General features: G+C 38.2%; 1 protein-coding gene across 1 annotated transcript in view; it reads left to right on the top strand.

Annotated features, from left to right (window-relative positions):
• Nucleotides 1-25,000, top strand: part of LOC122811287 (pyroglutamylated RF-amide peptide receptor-like) — a 708,130-nt gene that overhangs the window by 644,890 nt on the left and 38,240 nt on the right. The window contains exon 4 of the mRNA XM_044083029.1: nt 6,766-7,001. Coding sequence (XP_043938964.1) covers nt 6,766-7,001 — 236 coding nt within the window. The remainder of the gene's footprint in view (nt 1-6,765; nt 7,002-25,000) is intronic.

Genomic DNA, 25,000 nt, shown 5'->3' with positions numbered 1-25,000 from the left:
CTTCTCACAATGGAATTTTAAACCTTCACATTTCGATACAACTTGTGACAAGTATCAACAGTTAATAAATGACAATTTGAGATACTAAATATATTCAGTCTCCAAATAAGAAAGTAACCATTATCTTCTTTGTTCAGCCTGATTATAGAAGGGCATCAATGGGTCTTACAATGGAGTCCCCTATGATGAGAGTCATGGGAAATGTGTTTGCTTTCCTTAGTTGCTTAGTGTTTAGGGCTCCATTGAGTGTGACGCTGTATGTGTGTTAGTTACTGTTTTTTCCAAGTGCCTTTGGACTTGTGGAGGCACAGTTTTGCCAACAGGCTGTCTAGGTGATCTTAATTTAGGAAGATAGATTTTAAGTGCCCTAATATACATTTGTCTGCATTTCTATTGTGTGCATTGTTTTGACAACCTGATGTGCACCTGTATGACATAGTTTAGCTTCCAGTGACATTCTGTAATTACACCTCTTACAAGGATTAAGTGGTTGTCAGCAAACATGAGAATTGCTACACTGTCTCAAGATGCACAGATCCACCAAGGTGGCTAGAGAGAAATTAGCAAATTGCATATACGTGTTGTCCAAGCCTTTGATTGGTGAGCTACAAGAGGGTAGTTTATTCAGGTTAGAAGGCTATTAAGAGTGCTTTGTTAATGTAGACTAAGAGGGGTGCTTAACTGGGGCAGCTTATGCTAAACAGTACTAAATTCTACTAATTTTAATGTTTACACTATACTGAATTGTTCTACATCTGCAGGAATTGCTACTCAACGCCCAGCTAGCTGCTCTAAGCTCATCAGCATGCAAGGTATATGCTCTATCTACTGTTTTACATGGTACAGGTTTATGGACTTATGGGAAAATTTGCTTTCTAGCTTATTACTTGCACAGAGCACTGCTAACAGTCATGAGTGTAGCTTCTTACTACTCAGAACATTGAATTCATAGCAGCAGAGTAAAAACAGAAAATTAAATGAGACCTCTGCCCAATAAAACAACCACAGTGAGCCATTTCGTGCGATTCCCAACTCTGGTAGAGCAGGCAAACACTTCCTACCACAAGACAATTACATCAAGTCCTCCAAATGTAAAAACCCATTAGGAGAAATTGCAAGTGCAGTGGTAACACAAAACAACTAGTTGGAAATCTCTTGCTGAAGGTGATTTCAAGATGGACTTACAGCATTAAGAGCGAGAGGAAGAGCATTTTTTTAACAAAAAAAAGTGACATGCATAAAAGTAGAAAACAGTAGCAAACATTCACAGTAACATAAGCAAATGTGATTTTGCACTCAAAAGAACTTAGCTTTGCCTGAGTGACTCCAAATACAAAGAAAACATTTCTGAAATGCTCATTTGGATGCCAAGTTTTGCTGAGCTCTGGAAAAATGAGCAGACTACCATATGTAATAAAGACAGTTTACTCAGGAGCAATAAAGATTGGTTGGGTGGGCACTCAGCATCATGGATTTCTGAAAAACAGTGGGTGGGGAGAGAACAAATATAATATACAACAGACAGTGGCAATGAAAGAGGGGAGAGAGGTACTTTGAAAACCAGATTACCATAAGGGACAGAGGCTAGAGGGACAGTCTTATAAAACCACAAAAAGAAAAGGGTGTGGCGGTTGTGAAAAAAGGAAGAGGCAGGCTAGAGAGGGATCCAAACAAAGCCAATATTTGAGCTCTTTCATAAACTTTAGCTTAATGTCTCGGTGGGTGATGGGGCAGACAAAGAACAGGGGAAAAGAAAGGAACTGGAAAAGCATCTTTAAGTAAGGAGATAAGTAGAATATAAAACTAAAAGCAAAACCGGAATATCAACTCCTCAAAGCACTGGAGGAGAAAAACAATACTCACTGCTATAACTCTACTACATTAAGGCACCAGACTATGTAGACATTTACAGCAATGTTGTACATGGAAAAATGCAGTAATGACTAAAGGCTCAAATCTGGCAATAGTCCCCAGTTCTGCCACAACTGTGAATGAAGCTACAAGACCAAGTCTCAGCAGGGTTTACAATACAAACTAGCGTGTACAAGTAATTCTGCTTGTGGAAATAGAAATGCTGTATAATGAAGAAACACAATTGTTCTATACTGCAAATTAGGCTGTACGCCTAAGGTCCCAGGAAAAAAAAAACAAAGTGAAAAGATAAGTTTTCTGGCTAAAACTTGTAAAAAAGCAGAAAAGTACAAATTCACCACCACCACACAGGTCGCTACAAGTGAAATGTAAATATTTCAGCAGAAATTAAAATAAAAACTTTTTTTTCCCCCATTTCCTTTTTGATACAGTTCAGGGCTTTCCAAAACTTTCCCAGGTTTACCTAAAAGACTAGCATTTCAGTAAAGTTTGAGAAAATGTAAATGTGTGATGAGGTTTTGTAGGTTACATTAAATATTACTTTCTTCTATGCCAATACAGAATGTCAATAAAAGGACCGTTTGGAATAGAGTGGGTTTTAATGAATTAGTCAAAATATGGGCAATGTTTTATTAAGTTGTGCTTGCAGCTATATTGCATTTAGTCTGTTTCGGATGTTGTATAGATACTGTCTTTTCATTAAGGAAGAATCATCTGACATTAAATGTACAATGGAACTACTGGACAAGTGTTACCACTAAAAATCAATTGTACTTAATAGAACTGTTGATAAAAATCAACATAGCATGTTTTACTTAAATACTCGTGATTTAAACATTTATGATTAAAGACATGTTAATACAGAATAGTCCATATACACAGTTAAGGGCATTTCTCAGATCAACTCGAATAAGAAAAGTGCTACACAGAGTGGTGGTGTGCATGCTGATTCAAAATCAGAAGCATCCAGTAGGTTAAGGATGACCAAAAGTGGCTACCTGTAGCTTCACTGAGAAGAAACTACACCTGAAATAATGTACAATATAGAGAGTGTACTCCTTTTAAAACGGTAGGCGCTAATGCAGATTATATTATTAGATGCAGTATATTTATTTATATTTAGCTGAACCAAATATAACAGAGATTGTACGTCAGAGGAGTGCTATGTCTAAAAATACATGTTTGTTTTGGTACATTAAATCCGTGGTATACAGTATATTAGTGCAGTACAAGTCACACACTGGGCAAGGGCAAATACCAATTTAAGCTGTAGAAAAAAGTTACAGATTCAAAATCAAGGTTTTAGAAAGAGGTAATCAATAAAACCATGACATGGCTGATATGATAAACTAGGGCTGCAATTTTAGGTTTTATAGGTTAGTTCATAGGTTAGTACTAAGCTAACTGCCCTTGCGAGCCATTTTAAGCCTAGCCAGTTATCCCCTGTGAGACTCAAACCCTGCACCTTGTGTTTGTAAGGCAAACACCTTAACCATTTTTATTTCTGCATAGTAGTAATGCACTGGACATCATGAGGCTATTTCACAATTTTGCAACTCCCACACAGGAAACTGTAGAATAAGTTTAGGTATAGCCTTGTCTACATAAAACAGGTACTTCTCATGTACATTTTACTGGTAATATATTCAGAAGTCTATCACAATATTAATTCAGTTATATCACTTATTTTCATGAGCTATTCCATTTAGTGTTTATTATACCACTTAATGTGTGCTCAATCATACATCATATATAAATCAGTTTCCAATTATTATTAGTGCAACAGCATAAATACAACCCAATCCTTCAAAGCTCCCGGGCCTGTGGAAAATACGGCCCAGACCACAGAATCCTTTATAAACGCATTCTATGAACACCTTCAGGAATGCATGGATAATGCAATCCCAAATAAAACCAAGACCCAATCCTCCAAAGGCAGACGTCCTGTCTGGTGGACCCCAGCCATAAACAAACTATACAATAGAAGGAGGAAGCTACTACATGATAGAGCAAAATCCCAAAAAGGGAAGGCATCTCAACAGTATGAGCAAAAAAACTACGGGCACTCATAAAATCGTCTAAGGCCAGCTTCAAGAGAAAAATTGCACAGGACACCAAAGATAATCACAAGGCTTTCTTTAGTTATGTTAGGAACCTGGGTGGGAATTCCCAGATATACTCAGAATTAGTCCAAAATGACAAAAAATACACTGAACCCACAGACATTGCCAACATCCTAGCTGACCGGTTCAGTGCAAACTCCCTCCCCACCAAAAGGGCAAATATCTATCCCAGCAGAGTGCTGCCCCCCCCGACATCTCAGATGCTCAGGTAAGAGCCGCCCTCTCCAAAGCAAAAAACAAGCTATCCTACAAAAAACACAGCATCAATGGGAGCAGGGCTGCGTCCTACATGAACTCCAAGAAGAGCTAAACCCAAACATAAAACTACTGTTCAGTCGCAGCCTTACTACATGATATGTACCCAAAGAGTGGCGTACAGCAACAGTGGTCCATCTCCACAAAGGTGGTGCCTCAACGGATCCTGGAAACTATCGCCCCATAAGCCTGACTAGCTTGGTCTGCAAAGCTATGGAAAGGATCATCATGGACCTCATAAATCAAGATATTGGTGACCTACAGACACTGGATCTTACCCAATTCGGCTTTGTTAAGGGCAGATCCTGCCTCCTAAACCGGGTTGATTTCTTTGAAACAGTCACCAAGGCCACTGACGAGGGGAAGGTGGTCCACACAGCCTACCTGGACCTCCCAAAAGCCTTCAATACAATACCCCACTCGGGCATTATAGACAAGCTCACCAGCTTAAATATAAACCCCTATGTCACTAGATGGGTTGCAAACTGGCTCAAGGACAGAACCCACATGGTTAGAATTGCTGGAGCCATGTCAGACTCCAAACCAGTTACAAGTTTCGTCCCACAAGGCTCAGTCCTGGGACCTCTCTTGTTCGGTATACATTTCTCGGAGGTACAGGCCAACACGGAAGGACTGTGGCTGACCAAGTTCGCAGATGACTGCAAACTGGGCACCATAATCGTCTTTCCAGCCGACACAAGCATCCTCCAAAAGGGCCTCATAGAAACAGACAACTGGTGCCAGAGCCATGGCCTCAAGCTAAATGCCAAAAAGTGTATAGTCATCCCCTTTGGCAAAAACAAAGTGCCCATAAATTACCACATAGGTGGTAATCCATTAAGTACAGAAGAAGTAATTAGGGACCTGGGGACCCAAGTTGATAGATATCTCTCATTTGACAACCATGTGGCCAAAGTGGATAGAAAAACATTTTATATAACCCACCTAATCATGAAGGGATTCACATCTAGATCAGGTGAGGTCATCATGCCTCTTTACTCATCCATCAGGCCCATAATGGAGTACAATACCCCTTTTGGGATGTACCTTACCAGACACCTGCAGCAACTGGAAATACCCCAAAAGTACCTCACCAAGAGGATCAAAGGGCTCAAACAGATGCCATATGCTGCCTGGTTAAAGAAACTCTAACTCTACTCAGTGGCATACCGCCTGCTCAGAGGCGATCTGTGCCTGACGTATAAAGCCATGTCCAACCCAGAATTAATGGACATGCTGCACCTCAGAAAATCCAAATCCCATCGAGCTACACGCTCGAGAGACTTGAACCTCAACACTGAAATAAAGAGGACATGCTGGAGGGACAGATTCATAACCCAAGAGGCTCCCTTCACTCTGGAATAAAATCCCAGTCCAGGTTAGGCAGGGTCCCTCACTGACTCTCTAAGAGGAATCTTGATGAGTGGATGGGAGATCGCAGGTTTGCCCCGGGTATTCTCTGTCACTGTTAGAGGCACAGTATACTAACCTCGAAAAAGGGCATAGCAAAATTAATTTAAAATGGTTGGCGAAAGCCAAACACACTCTGGGTAGGCTTATAAATGGCCTTGGGCAGATAGCCTAGTATGAACCTATGAACCTAATATAAAAAGTCTTAAAGATGTCACCACTAACAGTGCCTCTCACAGTTAACAGAGAATATCATATAGCTGAAACTGTAGTCTTGGTTTACCATTAAAGGTTAGATGGAGATGAAAACAGAAAACTAATTTCCATAAAAAGCAGCCAACACTAGTCTTCACACCCCCCCCCCCTCATTGTTTGCCACACGCACACTCTTCCTGGTCATCTACAAGATCATCCATGTGCACTGAAAACTGACCTTTTACTGCCCTCCTCTCAGTCTTTCATTGTTGGTAGTAATCCTCTTCAGCCCAGCCTCTATTTAGTGATGGAACCTTTCAGATATGACCTCCTCTCCCTTCTACTAGGGTTCATTTACCTCAACTATCTTATCTTTTTCTAGCAACCCATGCATTCTTCTTGTGGTACCTACAGACATTAAGAACCCTACATTATTCATTAAGGTCACACTTTGAGCTTCACTATTATTCTAGCATGTAGGGAGAATACAGTAGCAGAGGTTAAAGACTAGCAAAGATTTTTCATACATAACCCTTGTGTTTCCATAAATTAATTTCTTCAGTAGCGGTATTTTAAGACTTTGTATGCATGTAACCTTTTCAAGTCTGCAGTAACTTCCACAAAAAGAAGTGGGGGCACAAATGGAATAGGACCACAGAAAACAGAATAGAAATTCCAGTTTTTACCCTGCAAAACTCATAAAACAACTTAAGTTATTTATGTTCCTCATTTGTTATGAATCTCATCTCGTTTTATTTCATGCATTTATCATCTGCATCCTTACATATTCATTTGGTAATCCAATGTTGCTTTGCTAATAACTTGCACTGGTTTAGCTATAAAGGTTTTTATTCTATATTCAACCCAAATCAACATTTCTTACGATGTACATCCATTTTTATTTTGGCAGGTTAAGTTTGACTTTCTGTACAACCTGACACACGTCTCTTGTCTGGAGTCCTGGCACAGTATTGAACTTCGACGGGCATATGCCATCTTTATCTTGGTGGCCTTATTCCTTGTGCCACTCACTGCAATGTTACTGCTTTACTCCAAGATTGGATATGAGCTATGGATCAAAAAAAGGATTGGTGATTCTTCCGTCCTAAACACACTCAGTCGGAATGAGATGGCAAAGATAACCAGGTAATGCAGATAATGTTCTGAAATAAATAGGGTAATCATTTCTTGTTGAAAACATCTAAAACCTAAATATTCCAGGCCTATCGAGGTCCTTTTAGTTTGCCTCAGTAAATTATAAAAGTATGCCACGATACATTTTTTTTTAAACTTTGGTACAGATTGAGATCTCAACACAGCATGCATTTTATCAGTTTAGTAATGGCAAGCACTGAATAAATGCACAAATCGGAAAAGGAAAGTACGAGTACCTCATTTGTGCAATTCAAATACAGTATTTATACAACAAAATTCCATTTAAGTGACAGAGTCTTTAGACTTTCTTTAAAGCCATGTGTAGAATTCTTGTAAACTGTGAATGAAAGAATTCTCAGGACAACATCTGCATCATGCATGCATGTTCAACAGTATTTGTCCAAATGAGTATGTCTGTGTACAAATCAATATTTGGTAGAAAGGCTTTTGAGAGTATGAAAAACTGACTGCACAAATGAGTGAATGCCAATTTGAGTAAATCATATGGCTGAATTTAGTTTTATATAGTGTACCAAGCAGGATAATGCAGGGAAATTAATGTTTGAATGAAAAATGATGGCCATGAACCTTTAAATGACTATTACAGCAGGTGGCGTGAATATGCAAGTGTCTACGGGGTAGCGTTAGAGTATGAGTGAGGGTTCATTAAGGGGGATAGAGTCGGTGTTGTGTGTTTTGCATTGTCGGTATTCTGTGTCGTTTTGTCTTGTGTAGTGGTACTGTTAGGGAAAGTGTTTATAGTAATGTAGTATGTAGTATTGGGGTTAGAGTTACATTTAGGGTTAGCACAAGAAGATGGTACACAGTTCCCCTGCAAACAATACTGTTAGTTATTTCCTGCTAACAGTGTTCAGTTGAAAGTGCCTCACAAGTTGCCCTTGGCTGGGTTCTCATACTTTACATAATCTTCAAACATTTCTTCAAGCAAAGAATCAACATCCTAATCTGCTACTTTTAGGCAACCCTTTTAATATATACAACAAATGTGATGACCAGGAAGCAAATGCTCCTACTGCAAACGTAAAACACTAAGCACCAAGTCAAAACGCTGAGGAGCAGACGAGGACTGTTTAGCTTTATCAGCATAAGATAAAGTACATCAACATCACATAAAATGCATGAACAAATGAGTTTCATTAAGGCAGGAAGCCAAAAAACAAGTCCACGCAAAGACTAAAATCCAAATGTTTATTGCAGATAGTGGCAAGCGCTGTCACCCATGTGGGTTTCTTTAAGCCTAAAAGCATTCATAAAACAGAGCTAATTTATACACACATTAATCACAACAATTATTGCATCATATCCTGCTACATATTATTAATTGACAATTGTTGTGATTAGTGTGTGTATAAATTAGCTGTTTTAGGAGTGCTTTTAGGCTTGATGAAAACCACAGGGGTGAAAGCGCTTGCCACTATCTGCAATAAACATTTGGATTTTAGTCTTTACGTGGACTTGTTTTTTGGCTTCCTGCCTTATTGAAACTCATTTGTTCATGCATTTTATCTGATGCTGATGTACTTTATCTGATGCTGATACAGCTGAACAGTCCTGGTCTGCTCCTCAGCGTTTCGACTTTATGCTTTTAATATATAACTTTGTAACAGTTGGCATTTAAAACCTTCTTATCAAGTGAGCATTGAGAATATTCCCACCAGCCACACTATAGTACACTTAAATGCATATTTTGTAAATATTTAATTAAGCATGCACTCAAAGATGCACCACATTCCCACCAACCTCTCGGTAACTTTACCTTTTTAAAGAAAAAAAAATCTTGAATCCTTTCATAAAATGGAAAGGATTGAGGCAGGAAGACATATGGAAATTTATACAGTATATGAAGAAAATATGAAAAGTAGCTCACTTTATAAGCATTCCATTTTGTGCAAGGAATTTCATTTATTTTTGAGAAAGTAAATTACCTACATGGGTTGATGGGAAAACACGTTGCTATATAGGGAATTAGTAAATCAAATTGAATGCCACCAGCACTGCAGGTTTTGAAGAAATGCATGCTTGGTAAACATTCTTAATATATGAGGAGCCAAATTATAATATGTTTGCTAGTTTATAATATTAGATTTGCAAAATAATATTTTAGCTAATAAACTATTCTGTGATCAGTTTTGTGCATTTTTACAATTCACCTTAGTAAATGTTAGTTCATTTATCATTTTTATCACTTCCTTGAATCACGATTGCTCATTTAAATACACAGTTTTGAACAAAAATGGTTATTCTGATGAAGTAGTGGATGGAAGCACTTTAACATGTTTATATTGTGACAAGTTACTTGCTTTTGGTCTTTTTGAAGGGTATTGGCCACGTCTTTTGTTTATATTTTTCACCAACCTCTGGGTAGACTGCTGAATTATGGTTATTAGTGCTCATTTCTACAAGTGTCCCCTCAGGGTGCCCTTCAAGGCCCTTTTTTGCTAATCAGAACAATGGAACTCAGCTGGATTTGTCCAAGACAGAGGATACTAGCTTCATTGTCCGAGTCTGTATTTGAAAGTCTGATAGTATTCATCCACAAATTTAGCTGTTCAGCATGTTATTGATCAACAAAAATTAGATTACCCACTTCACACAATAGACAAGGTAAAGTTTTGCCCCCTCTAGAGAACTTTCCCTCCGATGTGGATCTAGGGGTGCCCATACAGAATTAGAAAAATGGCTTTAAAGTCTAAATTCTTTTGTAACAGTCAGTGGTAGTGTTGCTAGTGACAATGGACTGGGCACCAATGAATCTAGTATTAAAAAACTGATGGAAATCTTATGCTAGCCAGTATTCAGTTTTTCAGAGTGCGCATTAATCAAAGAATGACGAGATATTGGGTTCTGAAAACTCCCAAATGGAACGCTGTCATTTCAGTTATTTATGAATTAACTAGTTTTCTTGATCTAGCGGGCATGGAATTCTTAAAAATTATTATTAAGTATAATGTTTGACAGATGCACTAGCTTCTCAAGACCACAACTTAAAATCAAAATGGGTGGTTAATGTGTTTGACAACTTGAAAAAATGTTGAAAGTCTGCCTGTTCCCATGAAAGGTTACAAGACACAAACGGTAATTTCATTAAACCAGCTACACTTCCCAAACTCAGAAGAGGCAACAGGAATTATTTTAACAGTACTAATACAGTTCTTCATCCATATGTTACTGAAACCAGTGGGAAGTTTTTGGACTGCCCACCATTGAAGAGATCATAGTGGATGGATAGTCAAAAGCAAAGTTATATTGAGAAGGTTTCAATGGTGAGAAGACTTCAGGAAAGCAGAATAAACTCAATGTTGCCCATTTCAGATCAGAGAAGGAATTATACAAAGAAGTTGGCAAAGTTCCAACATTCAAAGGCACACTTTTAAAGGTTTTATTTATTTATTTATTTTATTTTACATTTGTTAACCGGGCTAGTCCAGCTGGATACATGTCCATTTTCAGTGGAGGCCCGAGGAGAAAAGCTCCGTTACACTACTAAAATAATACTTTCAAAAATACTTTACAAATACTTTAAAAAAAAATCAAGTCAGATACAACGATATGATAGAATAAACATTCAATTTTAGCCTGCTACACTGAGTATGGGATTTAAAATACTTTGTTAGCTTGGGCAGAAGATAAGGCAAACATTTACATACACAACTGTACTGCAAGAATAGTTGAAGCATAACTTATTATGAAGGGAAATGGCACTCAGCTTGGAGAGGAGATATTTAAATTGCAAGCGAAGGAAGTAAGAAGAAGGATGGGTGGTGGAGAAAGCAGATAATATGGGAAAAAAGAAAAGAAAAGGTTAGTCAGGGTTATGGCAAGAGCATAGCCAGTGGTTGGAAAGGAAGAGTTTTAGGTTGGTTTTGAATAGTGGGAGAGATGTAAGGCAAGTAAGGTCATTTGGTAGATGGTTCCATATTTTACCCACCGAGTTGGAGAATAAGGAATTACCTGCTAAGTTATTAGATAAAAAAGTATGGATCAGAATTTTGTTGGATGAGCGTAAATTCCTCAGATTGTTATATGGCATAATGAGGGTGGAGAGCATTGGAGTATTGTCAGGGTGGTAAAGGGCTTTGTGGGCAATAGTGAGTTGGTTGAATGATATTAGCTGAGGTAGCTCTAGCCAGCCTAGTTTTTTTAGGTTTTGACAGTGATGAGTCCTATATGGAGAGTTTGTGGCAAATCTGGCAATACTGTTATAGGCTGTAGATAGTTTGTTAAGATTGTACTTGGAGAGCTTAGTATAGATGGGGGAGGCATATAACAGGGTAGAGATTAAGTGGGTTCTAGCTATAGTAGTTCTGGCTTCAGGAGTTAGGAAAGATTTGATTCTGTACAGAGAACCTAGTTTTCTATTGGTAGATTTAATTGTAGCGTTTATGTGGTTGTCAAATTTTAGTTGATTGTCGATTGTAATACCTAAGAGTTTGGTTGTATGGTCAGGAGAGATAAGGGTACCATTGCTGGATGTAAGTATGAAGCTAAAGGAGGGAGACATATGAGTAGGTGTAAAAAGTAGGAGTTTGGTTTTCTTAGGGTTGAGAAGGAGACAAAGGTTAGAGAACCAGTGCTCAATGGTTGTGAAGGTTTTTTTGTGTGAGTGAGTTAAGTTCAGATTGTGTTGGGGCAGAGCAAATGACTGTGGTGTCATCTGCATATTGAATGCAAGTTGACAGAGGAGTGGCTAGATGAAGGTCATTAATAAATATGGAAAACAGTAGAGGACCTAGGATAGACCCCTGGGGAACCCCTATAGAGGTGGGAAGGAGGTCTGAGAGAGATGGTTATGCCAGAGAACAGCCTGTTTTCGGTTGTCCAGGTAGGATGTGAACCAGTTTATTGCAGGATTGTCAAGAGAGAGAGCTTTTAAGCGATGGAGGAGCAGATGATGATTGACCATGTCAAATGCTTTGGAGAGGTCAACAAAGAATGCTGAAGAAAGAAGATTTTTGTTACAGTTAGTGTTGATTGAGTCGATGAAGGATAGTAAGGCTGTGGTGGTACTATGGAAAGGCCGAAAACCATGTTGACAGTTAGCTAGGAGATTATGGTCTAATAAGTGATTTAGTACCTGCTTGTGGATACATTTCTCCATTATTTTTGCAAGAGGAGATAGCAATGCTATGGGGCGAAAGTTGGAATATTCCAAAGAGTCACCCCCTTTAAAGAGAGGGATAATATGTGAAATTTTCCAGATAGAGGGAACCACACCTTCTTTTAAGGTCCTATTAATAAGTATGGAGATGGGGTAGGCAATGGCTTTTGCACTTAGTTGAAGGTATTCAGCAGGTAGTTTGTCAGCTGAGGGGGTGGACGGTTTTAATTTCTGTAGCAAGGATGAGATATAAGAGGTAGGTATTGATTTGAGGTGGAAAGTGGGTGGGGTAGGGGTGGAGGATGGTAGTTTGGAGATATCAGGGCTTTGTTGGTTTGCTAGCTTAAGTATAGCCAGGGTAAAGAAAGTGTTAAAGGCATTGGCAGTTTGTAATGGGCAGTCAGGGGTAGAGCCTAGTGGATTTGGTGTAGTGACTTTGCCAGGGGAGGTTAGCATATTAATTGCAGTCCAAATTTTTTGAGGTTGATGAAGGGATGATTGTTGTAGTTTAGTATAAAAATTATTTTTGTCTTGTAGGATAGCTTTTTTTGTGGTGTTTCTTTGTTGTCTGTATGCTAGCTGGTCTGTTATATTTTTAGTGTTTCGCCATTTTGCCCAGATTTTATTTCTACTGTGGATAAGTTTCCTAGTATCGTTAGTGAGCCATTGGGCTGTTTTAGATTTAATCCTTCTAGTACGCATTGGGGCATGGTGTTCGAGTATGGTCAGAAAAGTATTATTAAAGTGACTAACAGCTTCATCTATAGGGAGAGAACTAAGAGGTGTCCAGTTTATTTTCCTAAGTTCATTTTGAAACAGATTGGCATCAAAGAATTTTTTGCAACGAGATGTTCTGACTAAAGTAGGGATGGTAAAACTTGACTTATGCCTGATAATATATGTAAGTAAGTGGTCGCTAAGGTCATCTGGGAGAGTACCTGTTGTGTATTTTTGGTGTGGACTATTTGTTAATATCCAGTCAAGTATGCTTTCCTTACTGTTAAGTTTGTTAATTCTTGTAGGTGAGTTAATGGTTTGAGAGAAGCCATATAGGTTTATAAGGGTGGAAGGATTGGTTTGATTGCATAAGTTCCAGTCAATGTTAACGTCTCCTAGGAGTATTGTTTCTTGGGGGAGATTAAGGGAAAGCCAATTTAGTAGGTCTTCTAATATAGTAGGGTTTTTCCCTGGGGGAAGATATGTACAGACAATGTAAATTGTTTTATGATGGTTTACTAGGTTACTATGATTAACACCTTTAAAGATTCATCTTTTATTATTTAAATACAGCAAGCTTTTTTATTTATTTAAAAGAGGTTTTACCTTTGCCCTTACCCTGAAATATAACCTAGCTGATTGAAACTATTAGGAAAATAAATTTTGCTTTACAATATCAGCAGGTTCAACAGGAGAGAAGCAACTTAACACCTGGTGTGCATTCTAATTGTTTAAATTAGAAGAAAAGGACAGCTATGCTTACACCCCACCATATTGTTTAGGTTTTTTTCAAACTTATGTGAGCAAGACATTTATAAGTTTTATGGAGAGGGTAAAACAAAAAGCAAAGAATTCAACCTCACAAAGGATAAACACAATGTTAGAAAATCTTGAGAGATCAAGTTAGATTTATGAAATCTGTCAACCACAAATATAAGGAGGAGATGTTAAAACTGTTTAATTATAAGTTTATGAAAGGGTTTCCATTAATGAAGTAAACACCTCATACAGAAATTTAGACTATTTTCTTGAGGATAAATTATTGAAGCATAGGAAGAACCAGAACACAAGTTAAGAAATTTGCATCCAAAAAATACCTGCTTATTCTGGAATTCCAAAACTGCACAAAAATCAAGGTGAACAACCTTTTAGACCAACAGTGGCAACAGCAGGTACTAAAATTCATGCCTTTGCCTTGTATGTAGAAAAGGCATTAAAACCCTTTCAAAATAGCTTAAGTCACTTCATTAGAGACATTTGGGATTTTTTTTTTGGGGGGGGGGGTTAAACCAGAGTACTGGGATAAGGACCTCACATTTCTAACTATTGATGCGGTAGACCTTTTTACAGTTATACCCCCCAAAAGATGGCCTAGGACATGTTCAATGAGGCACTTCACAATTTTTAGATTGTGAAAAAAATTAGACTCATTATGGAGTATATGGAAATTGCCCTTGTTAATTGTGTGGTTTGAAAGTAACATCTTTAGACACAGACAATGGGTGGCTATGGGGGCAGCTTGTGCCCTCATTTTTGCAAATTTCATTATGTTGACATGGGAAAAGGAGTTTGTGTTGCACACCCCATATTCCAAGAAAAAAAATTGTATCAGAGGTTCCTGGACAATATTTTTATTTTATGGGGTGGAGGTATTACGTAAATTGAATTTTTTATGTAATCCATCAACTCTTCCCATTTCCTAACAATTATACACCATTAATTATTTGGATGTTACCCTTAGTAAAAAAAAAAAAAAAAAAAAAAAGTGAGGCTTTTGCTTCTAATATACATCACCTTTTCTAACAACTACATTTTGGCAGTCCGCACCCTCTCTTCCAAAAGAGTTTGGTGAAAGGCCAGTTCATTTGGTTGGCTGGGATGATATCCAGTAAAGATGTATTTTATGCAGAAAGGAAAAAACCTGAGAAAATGTTTTTTAGAAAAGGACTGATAAAGAATATTAGTGATTATGTTTATAAGGGCGGCCACGGTGGTACAGTGGTTAGCATTGCTGCCTCACAGCAAGAGGTTCTCCGGTTCGATCCTCGGCTGGGGTGCCTTCTGTGCGGAGTCTGCATGTCCTCCCTGTGGTCGCGTGGGTTTCCTCCAGGTGCTCCGGTTTCCTCCCACATCCCAAAGACATGCTGCAGGTGGATTGGACACTCTAAATTAGCCCTAGGTGTGTGTGTGAGTGTGCCTTCTGTGGAAGGTTGGGCGCCGGGCTGGCAACTCGACACCGTAAAACTCCACTGCCATTCAATGTGCGGACAAGGTGATCCGCTGTGGCGACCCCTAACCGGGAAAAGCCGAAAGAAGAAGAAGAAGTGATTATGTTTATAACAGGGGAATATACACCTTTATTGGGAAAACGTTTAACAGATGTGAGGCCCAATAATACACAAACAGCTGGAGAGAATATTGTAGGGAATTCATGGATAAGAGAATTTACAAGGGCCTTTGTTCTAGAATATAGTGCAGGATCCACTATTAACACCACTGAAAAATATTTGGGGCTCTTGACAGTTGATGAAAAAGTGAAACGCTGTGGGGAAAAGACCTTTATTCAACTATAAAATGGCCCACAATTTAAAGAATATTTAGGAAAACAACATAAGTAAGGGACACAACAAGGGTATGAAAAAATGTGGTAGCTGTGTGCAATGAAAACATATTTAGATCAACCAGTTTACTTGAAAAACGCTTTTAAGACTACTATTTACCCTAGATATGGAAATTGCACTAATAAAAGAGTGTTCTGTTTAGCTACCTGTAGTACATGCCCAGATTTTTATTTTGGGATAATTGAGAGGTATCTTAAAAAGAGAATTTATGAACCTGGGAATGAAAATTGTTCCGACTACAAAGGGTTCTTATTTTGTATATTAGAGAATGTGACACCTAACCTGGCTGGGGGGTGGGGGGGGGGCATGGAAAGATCATCTAGAGGTAAGCGCGTTGTGGTGACAAGTAAAACTGGATGCCACACATTTTCCAGGGATTAATGACAACTTGTCTGTAGTTCCAATGTTAAAAACTAGGCTAATAAATATTAGTACACCTTGTTGATTTGTGGGGGGGGGGTTTGGTCCTTTCTAGAAAAAAAACATGTTTATGTTGTATTTTAAAATAAACACAAGATAGTTTGGTTATTTAAACTAAGCTAATTTTGTGCATTTATATTTAAGCATTGCTGATTTTCAATGTACACTATATTAGGAATGTTTTATTTGAGAGTATACCTTTAAGACCTGATTGCAGGTATTTTATGGTAGGGAGAGAATCATTTAAAAGCAGCATTTGATGTGTGTATTCTAGATTCTCATGGTCTGTTGCACACAAATGAAAAACGTGTAAATAACACAAGCTTAAATAAATGTGTTATCTACCTTCACCGGCAGTGCCCATTTTTTGACCCACTTTTCAGCTAGTGTTTTGCTGGTATTATTTAAAGAAACACATTTAACAAATATACTTATACTGAAATGATACACTTGAAAGTAAATCAACTGTTTCTCTGAAAATTCCAGCAGAATGCATAATGAATGCCTGAGTAAACAATATACAATTTTTAGTCCATTATTTCACCCTAATTTAATTTTATTTCAAACTTAATTTTAAATAAAGTGTGAATTGGATTTAACAGCTATTTTTTCAGACTAGGCAAGGGAAAACCATTACAGTTTACAACAGAAGTGGGCCTCATTAAATCAAGTAAATGTAAAGAACACAGATTTTTGAAGACAGATAAGGGAATGTGTTTAGCCATCAAGAATTGTTAAGCACTTTTGTTATACTTAAAGGAATTTCATCAGAACAATAACAGCAAAAATCACATTTAAAAAAGCAAGTATTAAAGTCGCATGATAAATACACCAATACTAACACCTCTCAAATTAAACAGTTAAATAAAAGAGCATTATAATACCGCGTTCTCAAGACTGCGTTAAGGATCCCTTTAGTTCTTTAAAACATCAGTTTAACCACTTCAAAAAAAGCTGCTAAAATTTTAGAAACTGCAATTAGAAAACAGCTATTTAACAAGATGTGTTGAACTGGAGAGTGCTGAAGGGGCACCCTTTGTGAAGGTATCCTAATGAGGTTAATTAAAAGTTTCACTGAGAAATAACTGTGACTGAACTGGATGTAAAATAATGAAGTTGATTGTTAAATACAGCACTATGGACTTGCTGCTAGAAGAACTGGATATTCTGGATAGGTCCCATTTGCAATGATCTGTTTGAGCAGATATCTACAAATTTTTGTAATAATTTTTCTAAGATCTGTAATATTTGGCAATAAAAGATGAACAAATTAAAAAGACTGCGAAGAGTATAACCAGGGTAGTGTTTACCCGGCTCCACCAGGTTAGCATAATGATGGGCTAAGTGGAAATGACTTCAGGGAATTTGGGAGAGGGATGACATGGACTCCGCCCCTTTACACAAAATGATGGTGAGGCAATCCAAGCAGAAGAGGAAGAAGCGGTATCCTCCAGTGGTGTAGAATTAGGATTATTCTTTGAGCGAGGAAGTTTATTGGAGACAGGGGGCCAAACCAAAATGGAAGCAGTACAGGAAGTGAGAATGCTACCATATAATGATTCTAATGAGAGTCCCTGCAAAGTGGTAAAGATAGTTTTTAATGACTCATATGATTAAGTTATTTAATTTTTCTTGCAGGGTATTAAAGACAGACCATGCAAACTTTCCAGCCAGACATTCCAATATTGTGAATGTTTTAAATTATCTTAAAATGTTTGTTAGAAAGCTTCATTTGTCCCTGTGCTTTTCTTCTGATAATTTTAACAGTTGTGTAGATCAACTATTTTAACCCCACTCCCGTACATCATGTATTGCAAGTGTTCAAGAAAATGTGTGAAATTGACTTAAGATATGCTTTGAATCAACTGAATGGTAGGAAGTTCAGGAGTATGTCAGCAACAGATGTAAAGTGTTTAAAAGAGATTTGTGATGACAATCCAGTTACAGTCATGAAACCAGATAAGAGGGGTTTGGCTGGTCATTATGAAGGATGACTATTCAGGAAGTATGAATGCTATGTTAATGGAAGATACATATGAGGAAATATTCCAAAACAAAGCCAACAATGCATTTTTAAAAATTGATTTGGAGTTTAAAGATGTTATTACAGGAACAGATTAGTAAAAGTGAATATGAATGTTAAAAGATAAACCAGTGAATGCAGGGATCTGTGGTATCCCTAAAATGGATTCCCTTTATAATCTCGAAATACTGAAATATCAAATTTCAGTATTTTGAGACCATAAAGTCAAATGGTCAGAATAGTGAGTGCATAACCGCAAATCCGAATGTCAAATTCGTGGTTATGGTTTAATGGTACTTGACGTGGAATGTGTTTTGTGGATGGTATCCAATTTAGTATGTGGATTTAGGTGTAATATAAGGTAAGTGACTGTTTTGTAAGGGTTCTGGGTAGGTGTTTGGAAGTTGTACGTGTGGTTTAGGGTAGGCAGGTAAAAGTGTTTAAATATTGAATGGGGTGTGTTTGTATGTATGGGATGTTTGTGCACGAGGGACTGCAGAATGTCTGGTTGTGAGTTTGCTGTTTTTTTATGTTTGGTGCGATCGCAGAGCTAGAATATATAAGTAGGGGGGTGGGGGCACAGAGTAGGTTTGTTAGTTTGTGTTATGTTAGTGCATTTTTTTTGTAGTGTGGTGTATGGTGTGTTTTAACTTCACAATTTTAACTTTCGTGGTTTTGGGGTTTCGTTGTTCTGCAGATTCAACTTTATAATCTCGAAATACTGAAAAATCAAATTTCAGTACATCGAGACTATAAAGTGAATCCCCCTAAAATACACAAGTCTTGACAGTCCCCCCTTTAGACCTATACTGGCTGCGTCTAGGTCCAAGACATTTTTATATCAAAATATTTGAATATTATGAAGGACGGATTAAACAATTTGGTGCATACTTGTAAAGACTCTTGACATTTAGGGAAAATGGGTGAGATTCCTTTTAATGCTGATGCTTTATTCCTCACAATGTGCAAAACCTATACTCAATTATTCCATACAATATTGGGTTATTGTGGTTTGAGTAAAGTGTATACAGTTGTACTAAATTCTCAAAGTTTATGCGATCTGTTTAATGGAATTCTTTTTTTAAAAAAAAATATATTCTTTGACTATTCAGACAAAAAAAATGGAGTGGCAATAGGCCATGTGCCACTATTTTCACTAATTTTGTAATGAAGTTCTGGGAAAGTAATTTTATTATGATAAACCAGTTTAAGGAGTCCTGGTCTCTTTATACAAAATTTTTGAGGATATAATTATTTTATGGAATGATTCTCCCACTAGATTTGAATTTATTGTATATATTAACAGTACGGTTGATTTTTTTTTGAAATTTACATATAAAATTGTGACAAAAAATTATATACTTGGATGCTGATTTAAGAAAGGATTATACAAACAGGAAATATTGGTCTGATATACATCGTAACTCAGCCTTTTCCAATACCTTTTTTTACATTTTAAGAGTATGCACCCCAAACATCAAAAGTAGGTGGTAGCGAAAGGCCAGTTAGTTCAGCAGCAAGAATGGCTTCAGATTTTGCACTGTTACAAGAATGTTGTATCCTAATCAAAATGTTTTATAAAAGAGGGTATCCAGTTGAATTCGTAACTGAAATTAAGAATGAAATTTTAGCTAAGAGGAGGAGCAGCTTTTATGTGCCACTTAACGATTCCACCATGAACACCAATACAAATCATTTGCATTTGGGAGCTGCAATTAAATGTTTGGCACTAATAATAATTTAAGTAATCTTAGCAATTTTTTTCACCACATTTACAACAGACAGTGAGACCATCTCAAACATCCAGAGTAAAAACTGGGCTCTTTTTTCATGTGGCAGGTATTTAATGGATTAAATGGCTGAAAAACAATGTATAGATTATAGGAAAGCAAAACCTCTTAAGAAATTCTTAGAGAAAACTACTTTAGAAATTACTTACAATAGTTGTACGATTAATAGGGATATGGGTAAGTGTGGATGCTGCCCTCAGTGTGCCTATATTTTAGTGAAAGATAATTTTCAAGTTAGAAATATAAATTACAAGGAAGAAATTCATGTAATTCTAGTGCAGCAGTCTATTTAGCTCGGTACAAGTCATGTCCAACATTTGATGTTGGAAAAACACCCAGAAGACTGAAGCAACATTCATGAACATATGTCTGCCATTCATAAACACAAATCCACTAATGAGCTTCACAGACATATTAAAAGAAAATGTTCATAAGTGTTTTTTTGGCTATAGAGCAAGTTTGTTGAGATCTGATGTGTGTAGTTATAGGACACTTGGAGAAATGTAAACTAGAATGGCAATTAAGATTAGATGCCAGTAACTTTCCTGGACTCTATCATCCTTGATCTAGTAACAGTCTTGAGATTATATTATAATACTTAATTATTTAATCATTTAATACGAGAGGGTTTAGTATTGGTGTACATTTATCATGTGACTTTGATAACTGCATTTTTAAACATGATTTTGGTGCTATTTATTATTCCGATGAGGTTTCTTAGAGGTGAATGAAAGCGCTTAATGACTGAAAAAAATAGTGTTTTTTTCTGGCTGCGAGTTTGTGCATTAAAGCAAGTTTTTGTTTTGTTCTCAAGTCTGTATTTTACTTGCTGGTGAGTTCTAGGTTTTTTGATCATTATAATTCAAAATAAAAAATGTGTGCATGTATGTATGTACATACAATTGTATATGCACAAGTGCATCAGGACAGATTGAATATACAAGACAAAGTCAGTGGTTTTAGAAAAAAAACAGCAAATGCAATTTGCATTACATTACTATGAAGAATGAATCACAAAATATTGAAGAGTTCTCTCCCACTAAAAAAAAAAAAAAAAACAGTAACCCCCAGTTTTAAAACCCGTAAAAGGCACTGTCCAAATAGTGGCACAATTTTATTTAATATTTGTTTACCAGCGAGGTCTGACTTGGAAGGACACAATTTTCAGTGGAGGCCCAGGGAGAAATGCTCCCGATGCCTATCTTTGTAGCATGGGAGGAAACTAGAGTACCTGGAGGAAACCCACACAAATGCAGGCAGGACATGCAGACTCCACACAGAAGGCACCCCAGCCATGAATCGAACCAGATAACCTCTTTCTGTGAGGAGACAATGCAACCACTGCACCATCCAGTTAAGGAAAGTGTTTTACTAATGTGTGAACAAGTTTGATGGTTAGGAGCAGGAATAGTGTCAGGGGTGGGGGTAGCACACATTAAGGCCATGGGTGTAAATAGGTGCCACCAACAGTGCAACAACTTTGACATAATTCTTCAACCATTGAAAACCTATCTACCAAACATTGATGTTTTGCAAAAGTTCCATTAATGTCAGTAAAAAAGTTTCCTTATGTGCAAACTTAACATGCCTCTCATCAGTATCACCCCTTCACTTGTTCTCCATCTGTCTTGCACTGGAAATGGATTCATGCTACATTAACCATTGTGGAAGTCCATTCAACTGGTCTGTGGGCCTCTCCAAGAAGAAATACTTTTGCAGATACAGGAAGCAGTTTATCTGTCAAGTGCAATACCCATACACCATTCTTTCATCCTTCCTGTTCAAGACGACCCCTTCCTTTGTCTCAAATGATATTGAACTATGTTATGATGGTCACTTCATCTTTTCTATCAACTAATAGGAGCTTTACCATACAAATACCCTTCAGGACAAATGTTTCTTGCTTACACAAGTCTGACCTTGCTCTTTTTAACAGTCCCCAGATCATCAAACCATACCCATACTGTTCATTGAGTGTTTTACTTCTGAACTTCCACCTTAAAATTCTGTTTGCCGACAAAGGTTTCTCATTCTTTTCCTAATGGTTTAGTACCAGTTCTGCATCATCAGTTCCATTCCTCCAGCTGAAATTTACCACAAAATTGCTATGTCCCAGGTACAGTACTTTGCACCTGTATATAATAATGCTGACCACCACCAGCACCTTGTCCCATGTTGATTAGCCTTTCCAAATCCCAGCATAGGTTCTTCTCCCATTATTCACTACTGAGAAAATTAGACAGAGGGCTGCAGTATTCAACTTGTCACTCATCAGTTTTGGCATTTTCCTTCCCACTGCACACTGCTTGCCATACCATTCAACTATCAGCCTAGTTCATTTGCCATAATTCTAACCCCCACCACTCTACATTTCCTTGCAAATATTTTAGCAAATTATTTTTACTTGTAATGTCCTGTAAAATTCTCATGCTAAGAAAAGCATTAAAGTGGATAAAGCCTGACCAAAAGTTTTATAGCCATGAAATGCCCCCCCCCCCCCCCCCAGGAAATTGCTTTCTTCCATTTCTAGCCTTATTTTTCTCTACTGCTTTCCCAAGTCTAAGTGAACCCCACTTTGTTTTTTCTTCACAATGACTGAAGCAAAGCTTTTATCAATTCACTTTGATTTTTCTCCATATTTCTGTGGCCTCTACTTCCCATCTTTGTTCAACCAAGCCAGGTCTGTCCCTCCCTTCTTTTTTTCAGATATATCCCTAAAAAACCTTTGCTGCTGCCTTTTAACCCCTTATACCAACCCCTGTTTAATTGGGTCTTTACTGCCCTCACCTCCTCTGCTGTTTTTATTGCTCTGTCACTGTGCCTTATACAGCTTGCTATGTCCACTATTGTACCACTTGTAGGTCCTTTAACTACTACCACCACCTTCCAATGTAGTCATAAAAGCCTATTCCTCATAGGTAGGTACTAGACTATTGGCCCTAGGGCCTATATAAGGTAGAGCCAGAAAGGTACCCTGGCTTTCGCCAACCAAGAACATTTTCTTCTTCCCCTGTTGAGCAGAGCCACAGAGGTGGATCCCCAGGGTGAATTTCTTATTTCCCATCCAATCAAGATTTTCTTGAGTGCTAATGAGGAGCTTTGTTTGATAAAGATACATAGTTGTTAGAGTATGGGAAGTCTGGGACAGGAATCTATCCCGCCAGCATGTTCTGTTTATTGTGGTGACAAGATTTAGGTCCCTAGAGTGTGTAGCTTGGAGGGATTGGGATTTCTTTAAGTAGAGCATGTCCAACAGCTCTGGGTTTGACATAACTTTGCATGTTAGGCAGAAATCGCTTCTGAGTAGGCGATATGTGATGGAGTAAAGCTAGAGTTTCTTGAGACAGTCTGCATAGGGCATCTGTTTGAGGCCGGTAATCCTCTTTGTGAGGTATTTCTGCGGCCTTTCCAATTGTTGTAGATGTCGTGTGAGGTACATACCAAAAGGGGCATTGTACTCTATAATGGGTCTATTGAGTGATGAGTAGAAGGGAACAATGACCTCGTTCTCCTGGATGAGAAACCTTTTGTGATGAGGTGTGCCATGTAGAAAGATTTCCTGACTACTGTGGTGATGTGATTATCAAAGGAGAGAACTGTCCACCTGTGTCCCAAAGGTCTCTTATCACACTTTCGGTGTTAAGCAGACTACCACCTATGTGGTAGCTCATGGGTACAGAGTTTTTACCAAAGGGGATGATACAATTTTTGGCAATGAGCTTGAGTCCATGGCTTTGACAGCAGGTATCTGTCTCAGTGAGGCCCTTTTGTAGGATGTCCACATAGTTAGGAGATTCGATTATGGCTCCTAGTTTGCAGTCATCTGTGAACTTTGTTAGCCAAAGACCTTCTGTGTTAGCCTGTAATTCAGAAAAGTAGATATCAAACAGGAGAGGACCCAGGACTTAACCCTGTGGTACTCCCACTTGTCACTGGTCTGAAGTTGGATTTTGAGTCTGATACTTTCACAGTGTGGGTTCTTTCAGTAAGCCAGTTGGCAACCCATCTTGTGACTTGGGGATTTATACCTAGTTTAGTGAGTTTATCTATAATTCCCTCAGTGGAGATGGTGACAAAAGCCTTGGCAAGATCTAGATAGCCGAGTGAACCACTACCATCGTCTACGGCTTTGGTCACTGCTTCAAAGTAGTACATCAGGTATATGAGACATGATCTGCCTTTTACAAACCCGAACTGGGTGGGGTCCAGAGTTTGGAGATTACCAATGTCTGTTTATAATTTCCTTGAAGATACGTTCCATGGCCTTGCAGAACAGGCTCATTAGGCTAATGTGGTTCCCCCTTTGTAGAGTGGGATAACCGCTATGCACCATTCAGTGGGCACAAAGCCTGAGGTGATGCTATGACTGAACATGGTGCTTAGGTGGGGTGCCAGTTCATTCTGTAGTTCATGTAGAAGGCAGCCTGGGATGTTGTCAGGTCCCATGGATGCGGTTTTCTTGGCTTTGGAGAGTGTAGGTTTTACCTGTGCAGCTGTGATTACAGGAACTTTCCATTCTTCCAGTATAGAGACGGGCCCTTTAGGGGTGAGGGGGGGGGGGTAAAGTTAGCACTGAACCCATCAACCAGGATGTTGGCAATATCAGTTGGTTCTCCATATTTAGTGCCATTGTGCTGTAACTCAGAGCAGATCAGAGTGTTGCCATTGAGATTCTTGATATAGCTATAGAATACTTTATGGTCATCTTTAGAATCTGTGGCGATTTTGTTTTCGTAACTAGCTTTGGAAGATTTTGAGGGATCTCAGCTTCTTACTGAGGCTGACCATGGAGTTCCTCCAATCCTGGGATTTTACTCTTTTGCAACTGTTTTTTTCTTCTGTTGTAGGGTTTGTTTATGGCAGGGGAACACCAAATTGGCTTCCTTTTATGGAGGATAGCATCTTGGTAATGTTAGGGATAGTACGATCCATACCACTCGTGTAAGTGTTTATAAAGTGCATTTGTGTAGGATTCAGCAGTTGTATCTCTATTGTCAGTCTGCATGGGTGATGGAAGTTTGGCACTTACGTGTTAAGAAACGTGAAGCCGGTTTTGGTGAAATCTTTTATGGTGGTTTCCCTAATGGGGGTAGGGGCAGGATGTGGATGTCTAGGGTGATTAGTTTGTGGTCGGTTATGACCGAGGAATTGACCTCTAGTTTGGAACACTGGTCGCCCATGTTGGTAATGGCCAGGTCTAGGATACTGCTGCCCCTGTTGGGGGTGTGAATAAGTTGATCCAAGGTGTTGGAATTTATGAATTCCAGAAAACTGTGAGCAAGAGAGTTTGTACACTAGTA

This window comes from Protopterus annectens, chromosome 9.part0 (assembly GCF_019279795.1).
Source record: "Protopterus annectens isolate FY-2018-M chromosome 9.part0, PAN1.0, whole genome shotgun sequence".
Taxonomy (NCBI): Eukaryota; Metazoa; Chordata; order Ceratodontiformes; family Protopteridae; genus Protopterus; species Protopterus annectens.
The sequence above is the reverse complement of the archived record's forward strand: the minus strand, read 5'-3'. Positions and strand labels throughout refer to the sequence as shown.